The 21,279-nt window shown below is 35.9% G+C and overlaps 1 protein-coding gene across 2 annotated transcripts in view; it reads left to right on the forward strand.

The window, feature by feature from the left end:
• Positions 1–6,927: 6,927 nt before the first annotated feature.
• The window catches only part of ERO1A (endoplasmic reticulum oxidoreductase 1 alpha), a 37,805-nt gene continuing 23,453 nt past the window's right edge, over positions 6,928–21,279 (forward strand). Inside the window, exons 1-4 of one of the 2 annotated variants that reach the window (XM_011385435.2) lie at positions 6,928–7,281; positions 15,602–15,721; positions 16,545–16,628; positions 19,377–19,415. In XM_011385435.2, coding sequence (XP_011383737.1) covers positions 7,168–7,281; positions 15,602–15,721; positions 16,545–16,628; positions 19,377–19,415 — 357 coding nt within the window. In that variant the 5' untranslated portion in view covers positions 6,928–7,167. The remainder of the gene's footprint in view (positions 7,282–15,601; positions 15,722–16,544; positions 16,629–19,376; positions 19,416–21,279) is intronic. The other variant, XM_011385428.2, reaches the window with a different exon arrangement.

Genomic DNA, 21,279 nt, shown 5'->3' on the forward strand with positions numbered 1-21,279 from the left:
AGATCTTTGGAAAGGCCTACATGGCAAGGGATAGCCAGCAAGGAACTGAGGCTCCTGCCAGCAGCGATGTGAGTGAGTCATCTTGGAAACAGAGCCTCTAGCATTAGGCAAGCCTTCAGATGACTGAAGCCTTAGTCTTGATTGCAACGTTAGAGACTGAATCATACCTAGTTTAGTTGCTCCTGAATTGCTGGCCCACAAAAACTGTGAGATGATAAAAGTTCATTGTTTTAAACCATTAAGTTTTGAGGTAATTTGTTGCACGGTGATAAATAAAGAGGATAGGAACTGATACTTTTCTAGAGAGAAACTGGGAAATAGTACCAGATAGGAAAGTAGCAACTACTTTTGTTCACACATGAGCCACAACACTTGAGTCTTTAGAAATTTGTCATCCCAAATATCTACCCCGAAATCCCTACCATAATGCACTTAATTGAATGTGTCTATGGCTAAGCAGTAAGATATTGAAGTAGACATAGAAATTAGAATTCCTAGGCTTTGGGGAAATATACTTCTTTTATCAACGTAATGCATTAATATAGTTGTTATTTTTTTTTAAGTACTACAAGGCTTAGATTAAAAAAAGAGGCATCTACTGCCCCACCCTATTCTACCTCTTAGTCCTATTCCCCTATTCTTTAATATGTTTCTTCTATATTTACTTCCATATTTCTCAATAATATGCTTATGCTGCTGTTTCTTGATAGATCAATTTTAAGATTTATCTTTTGACATCTTCACAAGAAAGTTAAAGATTTAGCACTCATATCTCTCCAGATCCCCACTTTCCCTACCATCATCCTTCATACATACAATACATAAAAGTTTTGGTTAAATCACTATCCAATATTTGTCTAACTGTGGGGCTATGTGAGTCAAACAATATATTATAGTTACATTTGCTTTAATGTAAAACTGTTTTAAACTTCCTGGAATTTAAAAAGCTGCCTCATTTTTTAAGTGTGCTTAGTTTATTTTTAATCGCTTTTTTTTTTCCAACTTCAATATAAATTGTAAACTCTGTCCGAATAATGTTTTTCAAAAAGTCAGTCACATCAGGTATCCCTCCAGTCCTGTGTTTTATCCAGAGTCCCTCTTTTTGGAGACCTCCATCTTCTTGCTCTAATCTGGGCTTTCTAGGGCTGTTGCATATCTCTCTTCTAGAACTTTTTAAATTTCTCTCTTGTGTGTGTGCTATCTTTTCTGACACCCAGGTCTCCTCATTTTTGTATACTTCTTTGTTTGGATCATATCCTCTCAGTAATTTTCTGAGAAAGATGTAAAAATGTACATTATTCTTCATATATAACAGTACCTTAATTTTACTCTCAAATTAAATAATAGTTTAGCTATCTATAGAATTCTCTCAGAATTTTAAAGGTCTTGCTCCATTGTCCTGTAGCTTCCAATGTTTCTGTAGTTGCCTTTCTGATTCTCAGTTCTTTGTAGGGACCAGGTTTTTTGGTTTTCTTTCTGAAAGTTTTATCTGTTAGGGGCTTTTTCCATTCATAGAACTGGGCAGTCAGTGTGCCCTATCAATTTAGATTTTGGCTTTTTTCGTAAATAACTTCTAAGATTATCATCTCCTCTGTTCTCCACTCTTCCTTAGTGGTACTCTTATTAGCCAAACTCTGTTCTCCTTGAACTAATCTTTTTTTTTTTTTTTTTCATTTCTTCTCATCTATATCTACCTCTGTCTTTTTATTCCACTATCCAGGAAATTTCCTCAGTGTCTCTTTGAACATTTCTGTTGAAACTTTATATTTTGGCTATCATATATTTAGTTTCTAAGAACTCTTTCTTGTACTCTGTTCCTTTTTATAAAATCCTGCTGTTATGTCTTTGACAATATTGATTACCGATTTTTGTATGTCTTCTTTTTTTCCCTTTTTGTTTCCTCAAAGTACTTTTTTTTTTTTCCTATTTGTTTTGGTCTCTCTATTTCACTTCGGAAGCTTTCTCTAACAATCTGGCAAGCCATGGTTTTCTGGTCTAGAGTCAGTAAAATAAAAAGACATTAGAATTCTGACTGTGTGAGTGGGAGGAAACAGCTTTTTTGTTGTTTTTGATACCATTATTTATTCCTGGAAGAGTTTTTCACCTCCTTTTAGAATGCTAGAGATCAGATGTGGTGGGGGTAAGTGGAGAGCAGGTGTGTATAAGGTCTGCTGTTTTGGAGCTGAGCCTTAAAAGTGGTCTACTGGAGGCAAGGAGGAATTTTAACATTCAGCATGGATGTTAAAAGACTTAATCTACCGTTTTTTATTTTGCAACTCTCTCTTTTCCCTTTCTCCTCTCCCTGGAATTGTTCTAAGTAGAGTCCCTGGGTTGTAGCCACTCTTGTTTCTTGACTAGATAATCCTGATCTCAAAATATTTTCTAAATGAATTTTAGATAACTTTATTTTTTTTCTAATGAATCGACTGGTAGTTGAGCCCCTACTTCATCATTAGTTTTCTCACATCCATACTTTTGAGAATCTTCTCTTGTTAATTCCAATTCTATTGTGTCCTCTTTTCCATCCATAATTACTTCTGCCCAAAATGATCCCTTCGCTATTAGGCTTATAGCATTTGTTTGAATCATAATCACGCATTGCCCCATGACATCTCATGCCATTATTATCTTTTCAAGTTTGTTAGTTAATTTATTTGTACATTCATTAATTCACTCAGGAGTCATCTTGCAAAGCACATACACAAAGCTAAATGCTGGAGAACCTGAGACTACCAAGGCAAATTTCTCTACGGGGAAAAACTATACATAAACATATATTTCATTCCATGTAGTAAGCACAAATTGTATGACCTTATGGAACCAAAGAGAAGGAATCTAATTCAACCACACAGGATGGGGGAGATTAGAGAGATAGCCATTGAAGTGTGGGTGATGAGCGTGGGACAGGGAAAAAAACATTTCAGGAGAGGAAACAGAGTAAGCAAAGACCTGGAGGCTGGAAACAAGGTCTATTTAGGAAATTCTTAACAATTCACTGCCTACAAGGCAGAGAGGTGTTGGAGATAAAGCTGAAGAAGTAGGTGGGGCCAGATCATGGGGACTTTGAATGTCATGCCGAGAATCTTGAACTTGATTCCTCGGACAACTGGGAACATTGAAGATGTTTAAAAAGAGGTGTGACATGGTCAGATTTACATTTTTGAGAAACTGGGCCAGCGTGGAGGCTGTTTTCTGAGGGGTATGAGCTTAGAGGCCGAGTGGTCAGTGAAGGTAGTGTGGCAATAAATCAGGTGAGTGACGACAAGGGCTGAAACTTAGTCCTTGGTCATAAAGTGGGAAAGGAGGGAATAAATAAAAAGCAGAACTGGCAGGACTTGGTTTATCAATAGGTAGTGGGAGGTAAAAGAGAGAGAAGAATTGAAGATGGTTTCCTGCTCTAGGTGTCAAGATATAAATGGTAGTGTAATCAAACATTTCTGAGAAAATCAGACAGATGCGTCCAATAGGCGGTTGGGTTTTGAAGCTCAGTGGAGCCATCTGGAAAAATGAACTTGGAAGTCAGTTAAAGAGAAATTTCAGGAGGGTGGATCTGGAAACTAGATTGCATGGTGAGTCAAGGTATGAATAGGAAGTTACAAAGTGAAGTCAGTTCCTATCTGTCTCTTGCTCTTTCAGGAATATGAAGTAAATAAAGAAAGTGAAGATAGAGCTTAGGTGGCATGTCTCCCCATCTCAGATGATCTCAAGCTTCTTGAGAGAAAAGTCTAACAATGTACCATGTGTGCATTTGTATTCAGTAACTACTAATTAAATAAGTAGATCTAACCAAATATCAGCACCAAATTTTCAGGTTTTTACTTAGTCTTTCTTCCTCTTTTGTGTATCATAATATTTCTTTTCCTTGACCCAACCTTGTTTCTTTAAATTATTATTTCCATCTAGTCTATTCAGTGCCAGAAAACGTTTAGGAACTGGAAAGCTTCTCACGGAAATCTTTATGTCCTTTTGAGAAACTAGGCTCAACTTGTTTCCGGCTTTGGTCGTTAAAAAAAAAAAACAAACAATAGCTGTTATTTGCACAGTAATCAGAATTCCATCAAGAAATGCTGTATTCATTAAACCTAAGTCATCTTATTGTTATAATGACTAGTGGTAGAATAACAAAGTTGTTACCTTATTCATCTCTAAAAAATTTAATGTTGTTTAGCAAAGTTATAATAGATGGGAGGCTGGACTTGAAGAGATAAAAGATTGAACTATATATCCTGTGAGTGCTCCTTAAATAGTTACTGAATGACTAATCAGTTATTTCATGGGCTCTAACAAAGGTGAAATGGTTGCTAGAGCAGACACAGTTGAAGAAGTAAACTCACACAAAAGTCCGACTTGAAGGATTCTCAGAGAAATGTCAGTGAGAGTTACACCATATGTATAAACTGCATTTTATACATTCTAAAATCTTTTACAAATCTGAAAGGAAAAAACTTAATTGTCAAGAAAATAAGTAAGATCCAGCAATATCACTTGTGGGAATATATCGAAAGAAAACAAAAGCATTATCCCAAAGAGATAGCTCTAATCTCATATTTATTGTAGCATTATTCACAATCACAAAAGTGTGGAAACAACCTAAGTGTCTGGCAATGGATAAATGGATAAAGAAGCTGAGGTGTACATATACAATAGACTATTATTCAGCCATAAGAAGGAAATCTTGCCATTTGCTACAATGGATATGCCTTGAGGGCATTATGTTACGTGAAATAAGCCAGACGGAAAAAGATAAACACTGCATGGTATCACTTATATGTGGAATAATGATTTTTTTTTTTTTTTTTAAAGTGGAACTCATAGAAACAGAGAGTAGGAAAGTGGTTTCCAGGGCCTAGCGGATGGAGGAAAGAGGGAGTGGTTGGTAAAAGGGTACAAACTTTCAATTATAAGATGAATAAGGTATGAAGATCTAATGTATAATGTGTGACTATAGTCGATAACCTTATATGCTGAAATTTGCTAAGAGAGTTGAATCTAAATGTTCTCACCAAATGAGGGAAAAGGGGAAATATGTGAGATGATAGATGTGTTAACTAATTTGATGGAGGGAATCCTTTCACAATGTGTACATATATCGAATCACCACGATGTACACTTTAAATAACTTACAATTTTATTTGTCAATTATACTCCAGTAAAGCTGAAAAGAGACAATAAAATAAAAAAAATAATAAAAAAAAAGAGGTTGTCTATTATTTCTGATTTTTCATCCTAGGAACATTGACACTTTTAAACTCTTCCAAACCACAGGTTCTTGCGTCAGGGTGAAACACAGAGCTGATTCATATCCAGGTTGTTCTTCTGCAATTTTAGGCTTTATTCCATTTCCCTTTTCATATTGTGTCTCTCATTTTGATGGCCTAATCTTTAAATATTAATACTGTGGCCACATAAAACATATTTTCATTTTACAAACATGTGCTGAGATGCTTCTTGTTAAGATGTTTGGGTGTCAACAGGCACAATCCCTGCTTAAACAGTTTAAAGAGATTACAATTCAGTGGTAGAAACACGAAGTAAAAAATATCAAAAGATTGAATGCTAAATTTCATAGGGTGTCCCTGCACGTGCAGCAACTGGGCCTTATACATCTTTATATGTCTATCATCAAGCTCAGCTTGGCAGAGAGTAAATTTATTGTATTGAAATTCATTTAGAGACTGGAACTAGGTGAAGAGGTAACCAGGAAGACCTCATAGAAGAGGAAGTGAATAAGCTGGGTCTGGCCTAGAAGGATAAGTAGGATGTATGTACATATATAATGAAAAAGAATTTTCCGGGTAGAAGAAGTTTATATTAATATATTATCTATTATTAATATATGTATTGATACCTACATGTGGCATGTTGTAGATATTAAAATCAGAGTTTCCCAGTCCCTCCAGGATCTCAGATGGTTGGTGACTTTTTTTTTTTTCATTACATTCAGTATGCTTGGCAGTGATGGACAGAGCTAAAGCTATGGGCTTTGAAGTAAGAAATACCTAAGTTTGAGTCTCACCTCTACTATATCACGTCATTGAATAATGTATATAAACTTTCTATGCCTATTTTTCTCAGCCAGAAAAAAGAAGTGATACCTATTTTGGTTATACCATATTTTAAGCTACTTCATTAAATGATGTCTTTTTTTTTAAAGGTTTATCAAGAAAAAAAGATAATTTGAAATATTTAGACTTTTACTGTATAAGATGTTAGAAAGCTTTCCAGTTTCAATTTACAATCTTCTCCTTGAAAACAACAACAAACTGATAGACTAGCCCCACGGCTGGGAATCAGAGGACCTGTCTCTATCACGACCCAGCTCCCAGTCCTGGCTCACACCATCTCACCCCTCTGGCCTGTTTCCTCTTGTACAGTGAGAGGAAAGTCTCCACCTTCGCTGTCCCATACAAAGCCACATTTGATTATGAATGTGGCTAGTTCGTATAAAATACACAACGGCTTTCGAAGATAAAAATAAAAATGTAAAATATGGATTCTATTTTGAAACATTTTGCATATTGGGTTAAATAAAATATAACATTAAAATTAATTTCACCTGTTCCATATTGTTCTTTTGATGTGCCTACTGGAAAATCTACATTACATATGCAGCCCTGGTCTAGATGATCGCTAACATCTCTTTCGGTTTTAAGACGACCAGGGACACTGGGGACACGTATTCGTGCGGTGGGATACGGAAGGACTGATCAGGGGGGCGCGCGGTGGGACGGGACCCTGCAAGAAGACACAGACCCCTCTGGCTCTGGGTCTTGGAGTAGGAAGGACCTCGACCCCGCGCGGGGGCTGCGGGCGGGCGGGGCGGGCCAGCCGGGCCTTGTCTCCAGGCTCGCGGCGTTGGTGGGGCGGGGGCGCGCGCGGCTGTCGGTAGGGCGGAACCGGAAAGCAGGTTCGTTCGTCAACCTCACGCGCGGGAAGGAAGCGGCGCGAGGACCCAGGCAGCCGGCGCGGGCGCCTCCGCACGTCCGCAGGCTCCACTGGGAGGTGGCGGCCGCTGAAAGGCTGGATCGCCTGAGGGCGGGCCGGGGAGGCGGCCGGGAGGTGGGGCGCTGGAGGGGGCCGGCCGGCGAGGCTTCATTTGTGGACGCACGGCCTGCGCCCCAGTGCTGGGTTCTCCGAGGTGCGCGGCGACAAGCGGCAGGAGTGGCTATGGGTAGCCGCTGGGGCTTCCTGATCCGCTTCTTGGGCGCAGTGTGGCTGCTTGGCTTGGGCCACTGCGAGCAGCAGACCCCAGAGACAGCGGCGCAGAGGTGCTTCTGCCAGGTGAGGGGTGTGCGAGGCCGTGCTGCTCATCTCGGTGCTCCCAGTCTTCTGCCTGCGCTCTTTCCCGTGCGCCCAGGCAGATGAGGGGCTGGGCGTACATCCCTGCATCTTAATCCTCCCGGAACGAGCCTCTTGTGCTTCTGCTTCCTGGCTAGGCTGAGTCCTCTGCAGCTCGCCCGGGTCGGTGTGGACGGGTCTCCCACCGGAGCCTGGACCTCGAAGTGCCCTCCCGCGCTTCAGATCAGGCGTGGGTAGAGAGGTGTGGGTGCACTCTGTGTATTTTTACCGAATTGATTTATGCATCTTTGTTGGTCTTCCCCACCCGGAGAGGGTGTGCGCAGTGTGCATACACACTCGATATCTCAATATTTGTTATTTCTGCAGAACCTGGGTCTTTCTAACTTCTAACTTGACCTGGAACTGCGTATGCTGTGCCTGTACTGGATGTCTTCGCCAGTCTTTCTGGCCAGGACAGTTTTTTGTGGGGACGGGGGTGAGGTGGGGTGAGGGGGTCTGCTCTCAGATCTCCTTGTCAGACAGGAGAATCGCTTCGTGTGGCTTTTCTGTGTCTAAGCCCAGTGCCTGGTGTCTTTGGGGTGGCGGTTACCTTGTGTGGCCTTTCTTTTTCCTTACTGTAATGAGATTCTCAAACTGTGACAACCACATAACTGGTTTGAATTGGGAGGATGGTCCTTACTCCTCAGTGCACAAATTTGATTACAAGCATATTATGATCATTTCCTTCTGTTAGCAACAGATGAGCAAAAAATTTAAAAAAAAAAAATCCAGGTTTCTGGATCTACAATGCTTGTATTGCTCTTAAAGTCATCTTTTGGTTGGCTTCTGTTGATAAAAATTACTTATACAAAATTGGGGGTGGATTTTAAGTGGATTTACTATTCATTTATTATCAGAAATAACATTTTACGTGTGTAGGGGCAATGATACTATTTCACAGAGGACAGAAACAATTTAAATATCAGGAGAGGAAGAGATATCTTTTTCACTGCTTTATATTCTTGAATTTTGTTGTTTTGCTGAGTAATTCGGCAGTTTTGTTATTTGGAAACATGTAAGAGAAGTTGAAAGGAAGTTGATGCTTTACAACTAAGATTGAAAAGCTCTTTTACCTTCAGTGATTGTAAGTGGCACACAGAAAAGCGTCATTTTTTTTCTGATTACAATATAGTGTAACACAAAGTTTAAACATTTAAAGAGTTTAAACATTTAATAAGTAAAATATTAATAAATGCCTTTAAAATAAGGTATTTAGGACTTCAGGTCAAGATAGTGGAGTAGGTAAATGCTGTGTTTTCCTTTCATGATCACATCAAAATTACAACTAGATTATAGAACACCACCCTTGAGAACCACCTGAAAACTAACTGAACAGAACCCTTATAACTAAAGATATAAAGAAGCCATGTTGAGACTGGTCTGAGGGTTGGAGATGTGAACCGGACTGGTCACATACCCATATGTGGCGGTTAAGAACTGGAAATGATATCTTGGAAGGAATTAAGAAGTACAAATTGGCAGTTAAAAATAGTAATGGGGATGTAAAGTATAGCACAGGGAATATAGTCAATAATATTATAATAAGTATGTATGGTGTCAGGAGGGTATTAGACTTATTGGGGGGATCACTTTGTAAGTTATCTAAATATCTAACCACTATGCTGTACACCTGAAACTAATATAATGTTGGATGTCAGCTATAATTGAAAAATTTTTTTAAATGAAAAAGTCTTCCCCCCCCTAAAAAAAATAAGGTATTTAGTATTGAAAGATGTCCAATATGGACATTTTCAACTGCATTCTAGAGGTTAGATAATGGAATAAAAGTACATGTCAAGCTTTTCACTTTTTGCCCTCAATAACCTTTTCAGATATCTGACTAGAATTGGAGAGCTATTAAATTTTTACATTTATTTTCTTTTTCTTCTGATTTATGTTTAAACTTTTTTCCCCCTTTCATAATATTTTCAAGATTTAAATACTGCCCCAACACAAAAATTTGTTAGATCCCTTTCTTTTCCTTATAGAACAAGAGTGGCTATCTGTTTTTCTTTTCAGGGTCAACTTTAAAAAATAATAAATTGAGGGTCACATACTAAAAAACAATTTTAAGAGAAATTTAAAATAGCCTACTTAAATAAACTTAAGAACAGAGACCATCATTTCAATTCAATAAGTGAAACAAAATACTTTAGTTCTGTTATGGTCAATAATGGAAGGGATAGGAGTAAGGGGAAAAGAGGGGAGAGGGGACAATGATTAAGAGACACGAAGAGAAAAATGGAGACAAGCACATAGACATGCACACAAAAACAGAACAAAAGAGAGAAAGAAAAGAGATGGAGAAAGAAAAGATAAGGAGAGATGAATGGAGGAAAAGATATCTTCAACAAACATTTATAAATAATGATCTGAGTATTTGGGGAGAGGCAAGGATCCTCAGCATTTAGAAAAACAAGTTAGTAAATTATGTTAGAAACTAAATTAAAAACTATATTTTCACCTTATGTTTGGAAATACAAGTTAAAATCTTCTCTGGTTCTATTTGCTGTATCCAATTAGCTGCAAAGTGCTATGGATTCTGTTTTGTTAATACCTCATCATATACCTTTCCTCCCTTCCTATTGCCAGTCCCTTTTACCACTTCTTTGAGTTACTACATCATCACCTCTCACCACACTGTTGCATGGCTTGTAGTAGGAGTTCAGTTAATAGAATATTAGCTTTCAAGTGAGCCACAGCAGGATGTAGTTAGTTATTCAATCTTAGAAAGTCATTAAAGTAAAATGTACAAAGGTCTACAAATAATCAGATTAAATTCAATAAACATTTATTGAGGCCTACTGTGAATGAGTTTTGAGAGATCAAAAAATGAATTAAAAAATTAAAAATTTAGTCCTAATTCTCGACACTCCAGAGTTCTGAGCCTGGTGTGTAATTGGTGCTCAGTAGGTATTAGGGAAATAACAATATAAGACGTGAACACTGCTAGCAGGAGTATATTCTTCTAATTTTTCTGTTTAGCAAGCCATTTGCATGTTTTTCTGGAACTGATCTTTCAGTTAGGTCGACGACTCCAAATGAATCTTTAAACTTAGTGACTATATATACTTGTTCAAATCAAATCCCACTAAAACCATTGCACTGTATGTTAAGTATTTTTTGATAACAGTGCTTTAGTGTTAGTTGCTGGAAAAAATGTGATCAATTGCTTCAGACTTGTAAATCTTCCTTATATACAACCTCCATTTTTTTTTTGAAATCATTCTATTAAATATTTTTTTACATAAAAAATTGGACATTTTTTTTTCCTTTTGGTGTACAAGTCTATGTAAAGTTTGTGTAAACAACCCATAATCAGGATCTATTTTCTTTAAAACAAACTAATATTTGTAGTATTTGTTGTAATAGATGTGAGCTTGAAGTAAATGAAGACTTTTCAGAGTTTCTTATTTCTTTTTGACAATTATTGCCCCCATTATGCATGATTAGAGAGATTGAATGTAACAGAAATTTAGTTCCAGCTCATGGAATCCCAGGATTCATTTTAAAGAAATAACCTCAGAAGAAATATTGAAGCCCAGATGTGGAGGTAATTTGGACATCTTTTTCATTTAAATTATTTAGAAACGAATTTGATAAAACATTTTAACTACATAGTTTACAGTCTTAATATGGCTAGTGCTAATAATACTCAGGTCCACTTAGTTAAGTGCAATAAATCTCTATCAGGCTAATAAAAGGAGAGCAGTTCAGATAATCCAAAATGGCTACTTTGAAAACGGATTATTTTCCATTTGGAGTGCATTGTAGATACACTCCACATACGTGTATCTTAGCAGATTTTCCTGTCAGGTGTCCTGTTTAGGTCAATTAAAAAAATTTTTTATTTGTTAGTCAAGAGTGGCCAGGCCATGAAAAAGACACTTGATAATATGTTTGGTGGTGGGTGGATATAAGCCCAGGATTAAAACTTAGTCAGCGGGATTTTTGAAACAGGTTGTACTAGAGAGATGTCCATTGACTCTCAGTGCTTGCTACATTCCAGGATTTTCTGAACAAAGCATGTGGAACAAAAAACATGCTTCACATTGGTTGTTCTACTTTGAGTCACTTAATAGCAATTTAAAGTTCTATCAAGACCAAAACTTAAAGCAGAAATAGCTTTTAGCATTCATTCCATATCCTTAGACTGGTACCAACTACCCAGTATGAAATCTTTGTTTTCATGCTTTTATTATTGAATGAATACTTTTCATGTTCTTTTTTATGGTCACAAAACACAATAAAATTAAAAACAGCCAAAGTTCTTTGCCAAATAAAGCACACTTTGAGCACTTCTATGCAAAAAAGAAAAGGTATTTCATGTTTCATATGAATATGAGGAATATATTCTTACAGTGGTTTGGGATAGAAATGATAATCTGTGGAAGGGGTTAGAAGTTCTTAGTACACAAGGAAACTATTTAGAAAGTGTTTTTGTTTTGTCTTTCATTGAAAACTAGAGAATACCTCTTACCAGAGAATAGTGAACAAGCAGGCCAGTGTTATTTTCTTTTCTCTTGCTTTTTGTATAGTATTTTGGTATTTGGTCCAAACTCATCAATCAATGGAGAAAGTGATTGAGGCTTCTTCGGCAACTAACTTTTGGTTATCTAGTTCTATGTTCCATTGGGGCTACAGATGCAAGATTTTTGGAAAATTTTAACTGCAAACTTGGCCTATTTTTTTTTTTATATGTATATATTCATTAAAAAAATGTAGTTTGCTTTGGGGAATAGTAAGATCCCTTTCACTGAAAGCATATAAGTGATAAGGTAATAATCATAAACACTTACTGGTATTTTTAAATTTTGTATTCAGATTGGAAACTGAGGCCTAGAGAGGTTAAAAAATGTGAATAAGATCAATAACTAATATGTAGTAGGGGTGGGATTCAACCCTAGAAGGCCTGACTCTGGATCCTGCATGCTAACCATTGTTATGCACTGCCTCCTCCTTGAGGGTTTATTGGAGGAGGTGGTTGTGTTGCTTGGGAGGTTGCATTAGAAGGCCTTCAAAGCCTTTCCAGCTCTTAAGAAACTAGGACATTAAATTGGGTGATGCTATGTCAGGCCCATGTTGGTCCTTGTATCTACCATCCCTCAACAAGGGCCTTTTAATCGCCTCCTATTAGTTTGGGCCCCTACCCACAGCTGAGTATCACCTGAAGCCTAGAGCAGTGAGCTTCAAATTTTAGCATGCATCAGTCACTTTGTGTGTATGAAAAGGGGGATACATTTTTTTAAAATTCAGATTTCTATGGTATGGCCAGAATTCTGTTTCACTTCAGGAGATAGGCGTAGTAGTTATTTAAGCAGCCTTAGTACATTCTTAAGTGCAGCATCAAGTCACCTTCTTTACAAATTCGCACCTTTTGTTCTTAGCTTAGGTAATAGGATTTTGCTTTGATCCCAAGATTCTGCTCTGGGTCTGTTAACTGGATATCTACCTTGGTCTTTTCCTGAGACTCTATTCTGGTAACGTACTTGGTTCTCAAGTTTCTAAAACTGGACCTGGCATCATACCTGTCAAACTTCCTACCAGGGACCAGGTTCTGCTTCCTATTGGCAGCCTTTACAAATGGTCAGATGGCTTGGATTCCCAAATATCTTCCTGTCTCTCCTTTGACGGGCTCTCTCCATCTACTGAAACTCTGGCCAACCCCCATTCTACCTCCTTAGCTGTCCTGCTACCTGCTGAGTAGTTGGGAATACTTCCTACTCAATTTCTAAGAAAAAAAGGCAGGAGATTGTCAATTTACCATGGTCCTGCCTTTTCTCCCTCTGAGGTCTCTAGTTTTTAAGCCACCTCTGCTCTGGACGCATCTTGCATTCTTTTCTGCTTTGGGGCTTCTTATAGCTTCCTTTATAATTAAGATGTGGATCCACAGAATGTTGAGTGCAATAGGTAGGTTGTTTACCTTTGCTACCTGCTTTCCTTGCTCAGTGAGTGCACTCCTGCCACTTGAGTTTGTGTGATCCAGAGCACTGAGCATCACCATAGGTGACATGGTGATACCTAGTTATAAGTAGATAGTATGGTACTGCTCTCTAGTGAATGAGAGTGACAGTGGGCAGCACTCATTCATTCATTCACCCATCATTTCCACAAATAATTATTTATCATCTACTGTGTGCTTTCTAAAAAGTACAGTGCTAAGTACCGAGAATACAAAGGTGAACAAACATGATTTTTCTCTCAAGGATTTTAAACTCTAGTGGGTGGGAGTCAAATAGATAAATTCAATACAGTGAGAGGTAATCCTCATATATGTGGACTGTCATGGGAGCACATAAGAGAGGCAGTTAACCCAGCAGGGGTGAGTGGTACTGGTGGGTCAGCTTCTCAAGAGATGTGATGTCTGAGTCTGAATGTTGAAGATAGATTTTTACCTTAAAAGTGAATTACTCATGTGGAAAAATGGGTTGCTTCAAATACTTTCTCTCAAGTTTTTTGTGTTTCTTTTGTGACTTAATGTCTCTATCTGGCATGTGTTCCTTTGGCCTTTGCAGTCTTTGAGCCTATTATTCTTTGCATAATAATTTGTATCCAAGGGGAGAAACAGTAGCTATTTTATATCCTTAGAAGTTCTGCTATTAAGATTTAAAAGAAACAGGTGTAAAAAATCAAATCATCTGGGTTAGAAGCACTTTTGTTTTGTTAGAGTCCAAAATTAGGACTCTAAGGTTATTGTATACTCAGAGATCTTTTAACAGGAAGCAAGGATATATTTGCATATGAAATGAACATAGTTATTAAAGTGACAAATATGTAGATCAGATTTCTAGAAACTGAATTAGTCCAAAAACAAATAAGACAAGGCAAATTGGTAAAAACAACAACAACAGCAACTTAGTTCTTGAATATTGCTGTTATTATCCAAAGTATTCTTGTCTCTTAGGTGAAAAATTTCCATTACTGTTTTGCGATGTTTTGAAATTAAGTAGCGTTGGATTTTACATATTCCAAAAGGAAAACATCTAAATTCAATATTTCAGTAAAGTAGTATTTATTTGCTTCCTTACCACTAGATTAAAAAAAAAAAATTTTGTTGGCAGCAAGTCTCCCTAAAATAAAATTAAAAGTAGTTTATAATGCAAATATTCAGACCAAAGTATGATAAGGATCCTTTTTCTGCAGCATGCTGTATATTTTTTTAAATTTTATTTACTTTTTAAAGATCATGATCTATTTATTACTTACTTAAAGCAAAGCAATGGTTTATTAATTCTGTTAGGTATTTGCCTATCCCCAAATAAACATCTAAGAATTTTAGTTTACAATTTGGTAACACTAATTATAATATGATTTTAATAATTATAAAATTATTAAATGGACCTATCCTTGTATAGGTCCATTTAATAATTTGATTTAGTAAATCCAGTTGAGACATCAGTTTTAAGCATTGGAAGATCAGAAGTGGCAATTTGCTATCTCAGTGTTGCTAACAATAAATAATTTCTAAGCACCATTTCAAACCTATAAAAATTGTCATGGCCCAATATTTGAGGGACTTTAGATTTTTATAATGAATTATCGTTCGCCTTATAAATTCAGTATCAATCCTTTTATATATTCACCAACCTTGTCTCTGACCTATACATCCTTTAGGAAACTAAAATAAAAGAGAGAGAGATAACTGAATTATAAGAATATAGTCTCAGAAAAGCCATGGGTGGGAATGCAACTGGGCTTCAGGAAAGATGGGTAGAAGTAGGAGCTGGAAAACACTAGAGAGTCTAGTAGCATGTGTTCTCTGTCTCCAATCTCTATTTCTTTGTGCATCTTTTAAAATCTTTCCTTTCTCTGCTAACTGGTTCATGTGCTCCTCAGTTCACATGGTGGAATATAGTCTGAGTTTCCTCGTTTACTGGTCTAGCCATAGGAAGAGACATCTCTGCCTCTTAGTCTCAATTCCAGATTCCTGGAGTGGAGACCATGGCCTGGTTTGAGTCAGATGCTCACCCCTGGTCAGGCCTGGTGGGCAGGGTTACAAAGTGGCTGCAGGGGACCAAATCTTTGGTGTGCATGGATCATTATAAGCTCAGTATACCCTGCAAAAGTATCTACTGCATTCCTCTAGGTCTATAGTAAGAGCAATAGCATTACTAGATTATTGTCCTACCTCATCTCAGAAAATTTCGGGGAGGAGAGAGGATAGGGTTGATTGAGTAGTGGGCTTTCATCATAACCATGGGAGGAAGAGAACCCTGTTAAATCTAAGACATTTTGATTTAATATTTTGTTTTCTTTGTAACAGGTTAGTGGTTACTTGGATGATTGTACCTGTGATGTTGAAACCATTGATAAATTTAATAACTACAGGCTTTTCCCAAGACTACAAAGACTTCTTGAGAGTGACTACTTTAGATATTACAAGGTATTTTTATTTTCAATTCTTTGTAGAAGAAAATGTAAAGTTTAAATGGATAATTACATTTTTCTTAGACATTACTAAGCCTCAGAATTGTAATTATTACTTAAAATTGATTGAAGCTATGTTAGAAAAATTCATTTCACAAGAACGAACCATGTGGTTCTGAAACTACCCATTGGATACTTTTAATTTCAATAACTGAGTTTTGCACTCAAAAGTTAGAAACTAGTTGGAATAGAAACTATTATATGTATTGTTATCAAAATTATGAGTTGTTTATAATTTTATAAAACATCAAATTTATTTCAATTAATTAAAATAATTAAATATTTTTGATAAACTCAACTTTATTCTGACCTGTATTATTTCAACAAGTCACTTGTCATATTTCATTTCGAAATATCTATTGAAAGAGTTTAGAAAACCTGATCATTGGATTATAGAGTTATAGTCTGAGTTCAAAATTGTCTAACTATTCTATTTTGTTAACTGTTACTTGCTTAAAAAGAATAGAAGTCGAGCAGTGATGACCTCAGCTACTTTGGCTCCTAGTTGTCATTGGTTTAGGGTTTGTTTAGTAGCAGTCTGTGTCTTTCTAACCAACGCTACCAATTTACTTACACCAGCTGCACATTTATGTTATCATTAGAACCTGACAAGTAAAAGTGAAATTAATAGAGTTTTATAGAGTTTCTAATAGATAGGAAGTAGAATAATTGCAGCCAATAACATGACCAGGTTATAGCATTATAATTCAATATCTCTCAATTATAAACTTTCTATTTTTAGAGATTATCTTTAAACTTTTTCTATTATTATTTTACAGGTAAACCTGAAGAGGCCATGTCCTTTCTGGAATGATATCAGCCAATGTGGACGAAGAGACTGTGCTGTCAAGCCTTGTCAATTTGTAAGAACCATTTAAGAACTGTTACGTCTTTTTTCAAGTAATTGAAACTTTTTTAAATGGGCCAATAAAACTAAAATAATATTAGGCCAAACATAATGTTTAATATTTACATATTAAAAATCCAAATTTACAAATATAAAACCAATTTTGAATTATACTACCTTCATAATAGAATTTAAATTTTGTGGTTAATATAATTCTTTTACTCATTAGTGAGATTAATACAAACAGTCTCCGACTTAATCAGTGGTTCAATTTATGTTTTTTTTGGCTTTACAATGGTGTGAAAGCAATACGCATTCAGTAGAAACTGTACTTTGAATTTTGAATTTTGATCTTTTCCTGGGCTAGCATATGCCGTACTATACTCTCTTGTGGTCCTGGGCAGTGGCAGCAAAATGATTTTGCCCAACCATAGGCTCATGTAAGTGTTCTGAGCATATTTAAAGTAGGCTAGGCTAAGCTATGATTTTACGTTATTAGGTTAGATGCATTAAATGCATTTTGACTCAGTATATTTTAATTTATGATGGGTTTATTAAGATATAACCCTATTTTAAGTGAGGAGCATCTGTAGTTCTTTTTGGTTGTTATTTGTTTTTCTTCTTATATCTTACCTGAACAAAGTTGTGCTTATAGTATAATAAAATGAGGTTTTTTTCTTTAAAAGATAATTAGATGATGTTTATCCACTTAAGTATATTATAGAAAGGAAGGAGTTGTGTCATGATTAGACCCAAGATTTTGGAAACATAATTGGCAATGTTGTAGGGGGTTGGGGGAAAGAGGAAGAAATGAAGAAGAAACTGGTAAAAGAATATCAGTTAGCAAATGAATGTAATTTGGTTCAATAGTGAATATTTTTTGAGGGTCTACTAGGTGCCATGACTTGGACATATAAGATGAGCTTTTATATTGAGCTATGGTTTACTAAGGGAGAGAAATACTAAGGGATTATTTCAATACAGATGCGATAGCCCAATAATAGATATACTGAACAGGTACACACTATGGGAGCAGAGGGGAAGGGAAAGCAGAGGAGGGAAACATGAGAAACAACTACATTTCTCTTAGGATGAGCCTGGCCTCAGTTCTGATATTTCCTAAGTAGGGCAGTCTGTCAGAACCAAAGAGTGACTAGAGATCACTTCAAATACCTTGAAATACTTGCTTCAGCCTAGATAATCAGCTTTCATAGCTAGCATTTGTATTGTACATTACTGATATTTTGATATCTCATTGTTATATACTTCAGTATGCATTTTACAAGAAGGACATTATATCATGAACACAGTGCAGTTATCACACCTAAAGCAATTAATAATTCTTTCATAATCTAATGTATGTACAAGGTTAAATACAGTTAACTCATTATATCAGGTGGTGTGCTGCTGTTTTGTTAATACCTTTTCTGAGCTAAACAAGGAACCAACACCAATTTCATTTGTCAACAGTTTGATTTCTTTTCAGTTCATTTTTAGAGTTGGTTCATGTTATACCCTGGGACCCAGCAGAAGATAGAAAAATAATAAAAATTAAAATTCTCTTCCTCATACTTGGTGCTTTAAAATCCATATCCTTTGATTTGCACCCCTGATTCCAGAGAATATTTGAATGTGGCAGATGGTCTACCCATAGAGGCTGGAATCTCTCTATAAACTGAAAAGCCAGTTATTTATTCCCTTTACAATGAACTAAAACAACATTCTTTCACCTCCAATATTAATTGTCCAATGTGAAAAAGAATAAAATAGCCAGTATTAATCTGGGAATGAGAATTGAGCACTCTGGTGGTTAAGTCTTTCCAGAGATCAATTTGGGAAATGTATCAAAAAAAATTAAAATGGTACATATTCTTGGACCTAGCAATTCTTATAGGAATTTCAGTAAATTACTAAAATAATTAAGCAAATGTTCAAAGATGGCTGTAAAGCAGTACTAAATTTTGTAAAGTTGTCAGTTCTGTTGAAATTAGTCTATAAATTTGGTATAGTTTATTATGTTAAAAAAAAATGGAAATCATTGAAAATCTGGCCATAGAAAAAGAACATACATTGACCTAGTTCAGAGTCTGAAAGGGTACACAATGAAGTGATTGTCTCTGTGTGGGTGGTTCCCTTTGGGCAGGTGTAATCTAATTCGGGAATATACTTAGCATTAGGCCCTGCAATTTACTGAGTTATCCCAGATATATCATTATCTCTACTCATAGCATCACTTTGATGATAGGCAGATAGGTCCTGTAGTTAGTAAGTGGCCAGTGCACAACTGAAAACCAGTACCATTTTCCTCTGAAAAGAAGTAAGGCTCCTTAAAAAATGATTGATTCTAAGACTGGAACAAGAAATATATAAGGTGAGCTTAGAATATCTTGTCATAACAGAAAACAAAAAATGGTGCCAAAGATTCCTAGGGTACTATCAAAAGGACACAGGTGCAAATATCAAGTAAGCACTTAGTGGGCCCCATACCGGCCAAATGTGGACAATTTGAGCATCCAAAGAAATAAGTGGCTAAGTGGCATTTTTACATTTTGATGCTGTAATGTAATATACGATCAGAATGTGTTGTTGAACTTTTTTGTTTACTTGTAAGAAATAATATTAAAACTGCCTATACCTAGTTTAAATAATATGTTAACTTCAGTAATTTGTTTTATGAATTTTTCTCGTAAATCATAGAAATTTAAAATATTTTTTAGAAGATAGAATAAATGTCATATAAGAGCATTTTTTTTTTCTTCTTCAGGATGAAGTTCCTGATGGAATTAAATCTGCAAGTTACAAGGTATGTACATATATTTATTAATGTGTCTAGCAACTTAACAAAAATCTTGAATAAGTCTTTTCACCTGCTAGCTACTGCTCCATTTCTCTGCTCCCTTTTAGAGTGAAACCCCTTGAGAGCTATTTGTACTCAATGGCTCCAGTTCATTTGTTCAGACTTTTATTATGGAAAGCATGGAAGAGAAATAAAGGTAGAGAAATAAAAACCTGTACTCATCACGCAGCTTCAGCAATTATCAATATGTCATCAGTCTTGTTTTATCTGTACCTCCCACTTCATTCTCCTAGTTACTTTAAAGCCAATCTCAGAAAAATTATATTGTTTACAAATACTATACATATCTCTCTACAACAGAAATATACTTTAAAAAAATATAACCACAGTCAGGCTTCAGATTTCTCTAGTTGTTTCATAGGTGCCTTAATAATTTTTTTGAAACAGGATTCAAACATATTCTACACATTGCATTTGGTTGACGTGTCACTTATGTTTCTTTCTCACTCTTTTCAAATAAATTTTTGATTTTATAATACTTTTAGATTTGCAGAAAAATTGTACAGAGTTCCCACATACTCCACACCTTGTTTCCTCTGTAATTAACATCTTACATTAGTATGGTACATTTATCACTATTAATGGACCAAGATTGATACATTATTACTAACTAAAGTTCATACTTTATTCAGATTTCCTTAATTTTCTACCCAATGCCTTTTTTGTGTTATAGGATCCCATCCAGGATGGCAAATTACATTTAGGAGTCATATCTCCTTAGGTTCCTCTTGGCTGTGACAGTTTCTCAGAATTTCCTTGTTTTTGATAAGGTGTTTTGAGGAGTACTAGTCAGGTATTTGTGGAATATCTCTGAACTAAGATTTGTCTGGCATTATGCTCATGATCTGAGTATGGCTATGTGTTTTTGGGAGGAAGACTACAGAAATAAAGTGCCATTTTTATCACATCACATCACATCACATCATGTCACATTTTATCAACATGACTTATCACTGTTAATGTTAACCTTGATCACCTGGCTGAGGTAGTTTTGTCAGGTTTCTCCATTGTAGATTTACTCTTTATCATCCTTTCCATAGTGTATTCTTTGGAAGGAAGTCACTATGCACAGCCCACATTTAAGGAGTGCTTCATCTCTTTAAGGCTATAAATCGTTTGGAATTTTTCCATATGGAAGATTTGTATTTTCTCCCTCTATTTACTTATTATAGATTCTAGTTTTTATTATTTTCAATTCTCTGTTTTCTTGTTCACACACAGAGTGAAATCATAGCCAGTGTGTTGGCTCCAATGGCAGAACGTTGCACATAGTTAAATGATGCTATTGTCAGCTATTTCAAATAGAAAATCTTTAAATCCAAAAAGTTTTGATTTTTTTTTTCCATTCATTTGATGGACTCAAAGAAAACTTTTGGAACTTCATTTTGTTGAAGGAAAACATTTGTCACTATTGTGAATGCTAGTATAAACTCATTTAAAGTTCGAAATTGAAGAAAAAATATTTGTTTTATGACAATAATACATATACAAATTTTACATATACAAATTTTGATAAAAATAATGCCCTTACTAAATCAAGAAATCTGTTAATCAGAAATAAATTTGCAATTGGTTAAGATACACATAATTGTGTCCAAATACAGTGATATTTTACCAATTGATAGAAGTAGTAATTTTCGAATATATAGATTTTTATGCAAATACCATAAAATTTTTGAGATGAAGCTAATGCTGAAAAAAACATACCTTTGGCATGGTAGGAGTACTTGTTTGTTGTTCATCATCAATCAGATTTTATAAATGTTCGAGCCCTTAAAAAACTGTTTTGTAAAACAAAGCATCCCGCAGT

Source organism: Pteropus vampyrus, unplaced genomic scaffold (genome assembly GCF_000151845.1).
Source record: "Pteropus vampyrus isolate Shadow unplaced genomic scaffold, Pvam_2.0 Scaffold15, whole genome shotgun sequence".
NCBI lineage: Eukaryota > Metazoa > Chordata > Mammalia > Chiroptera > Pteropodidae > Pteropus > Pteropus vampyrus.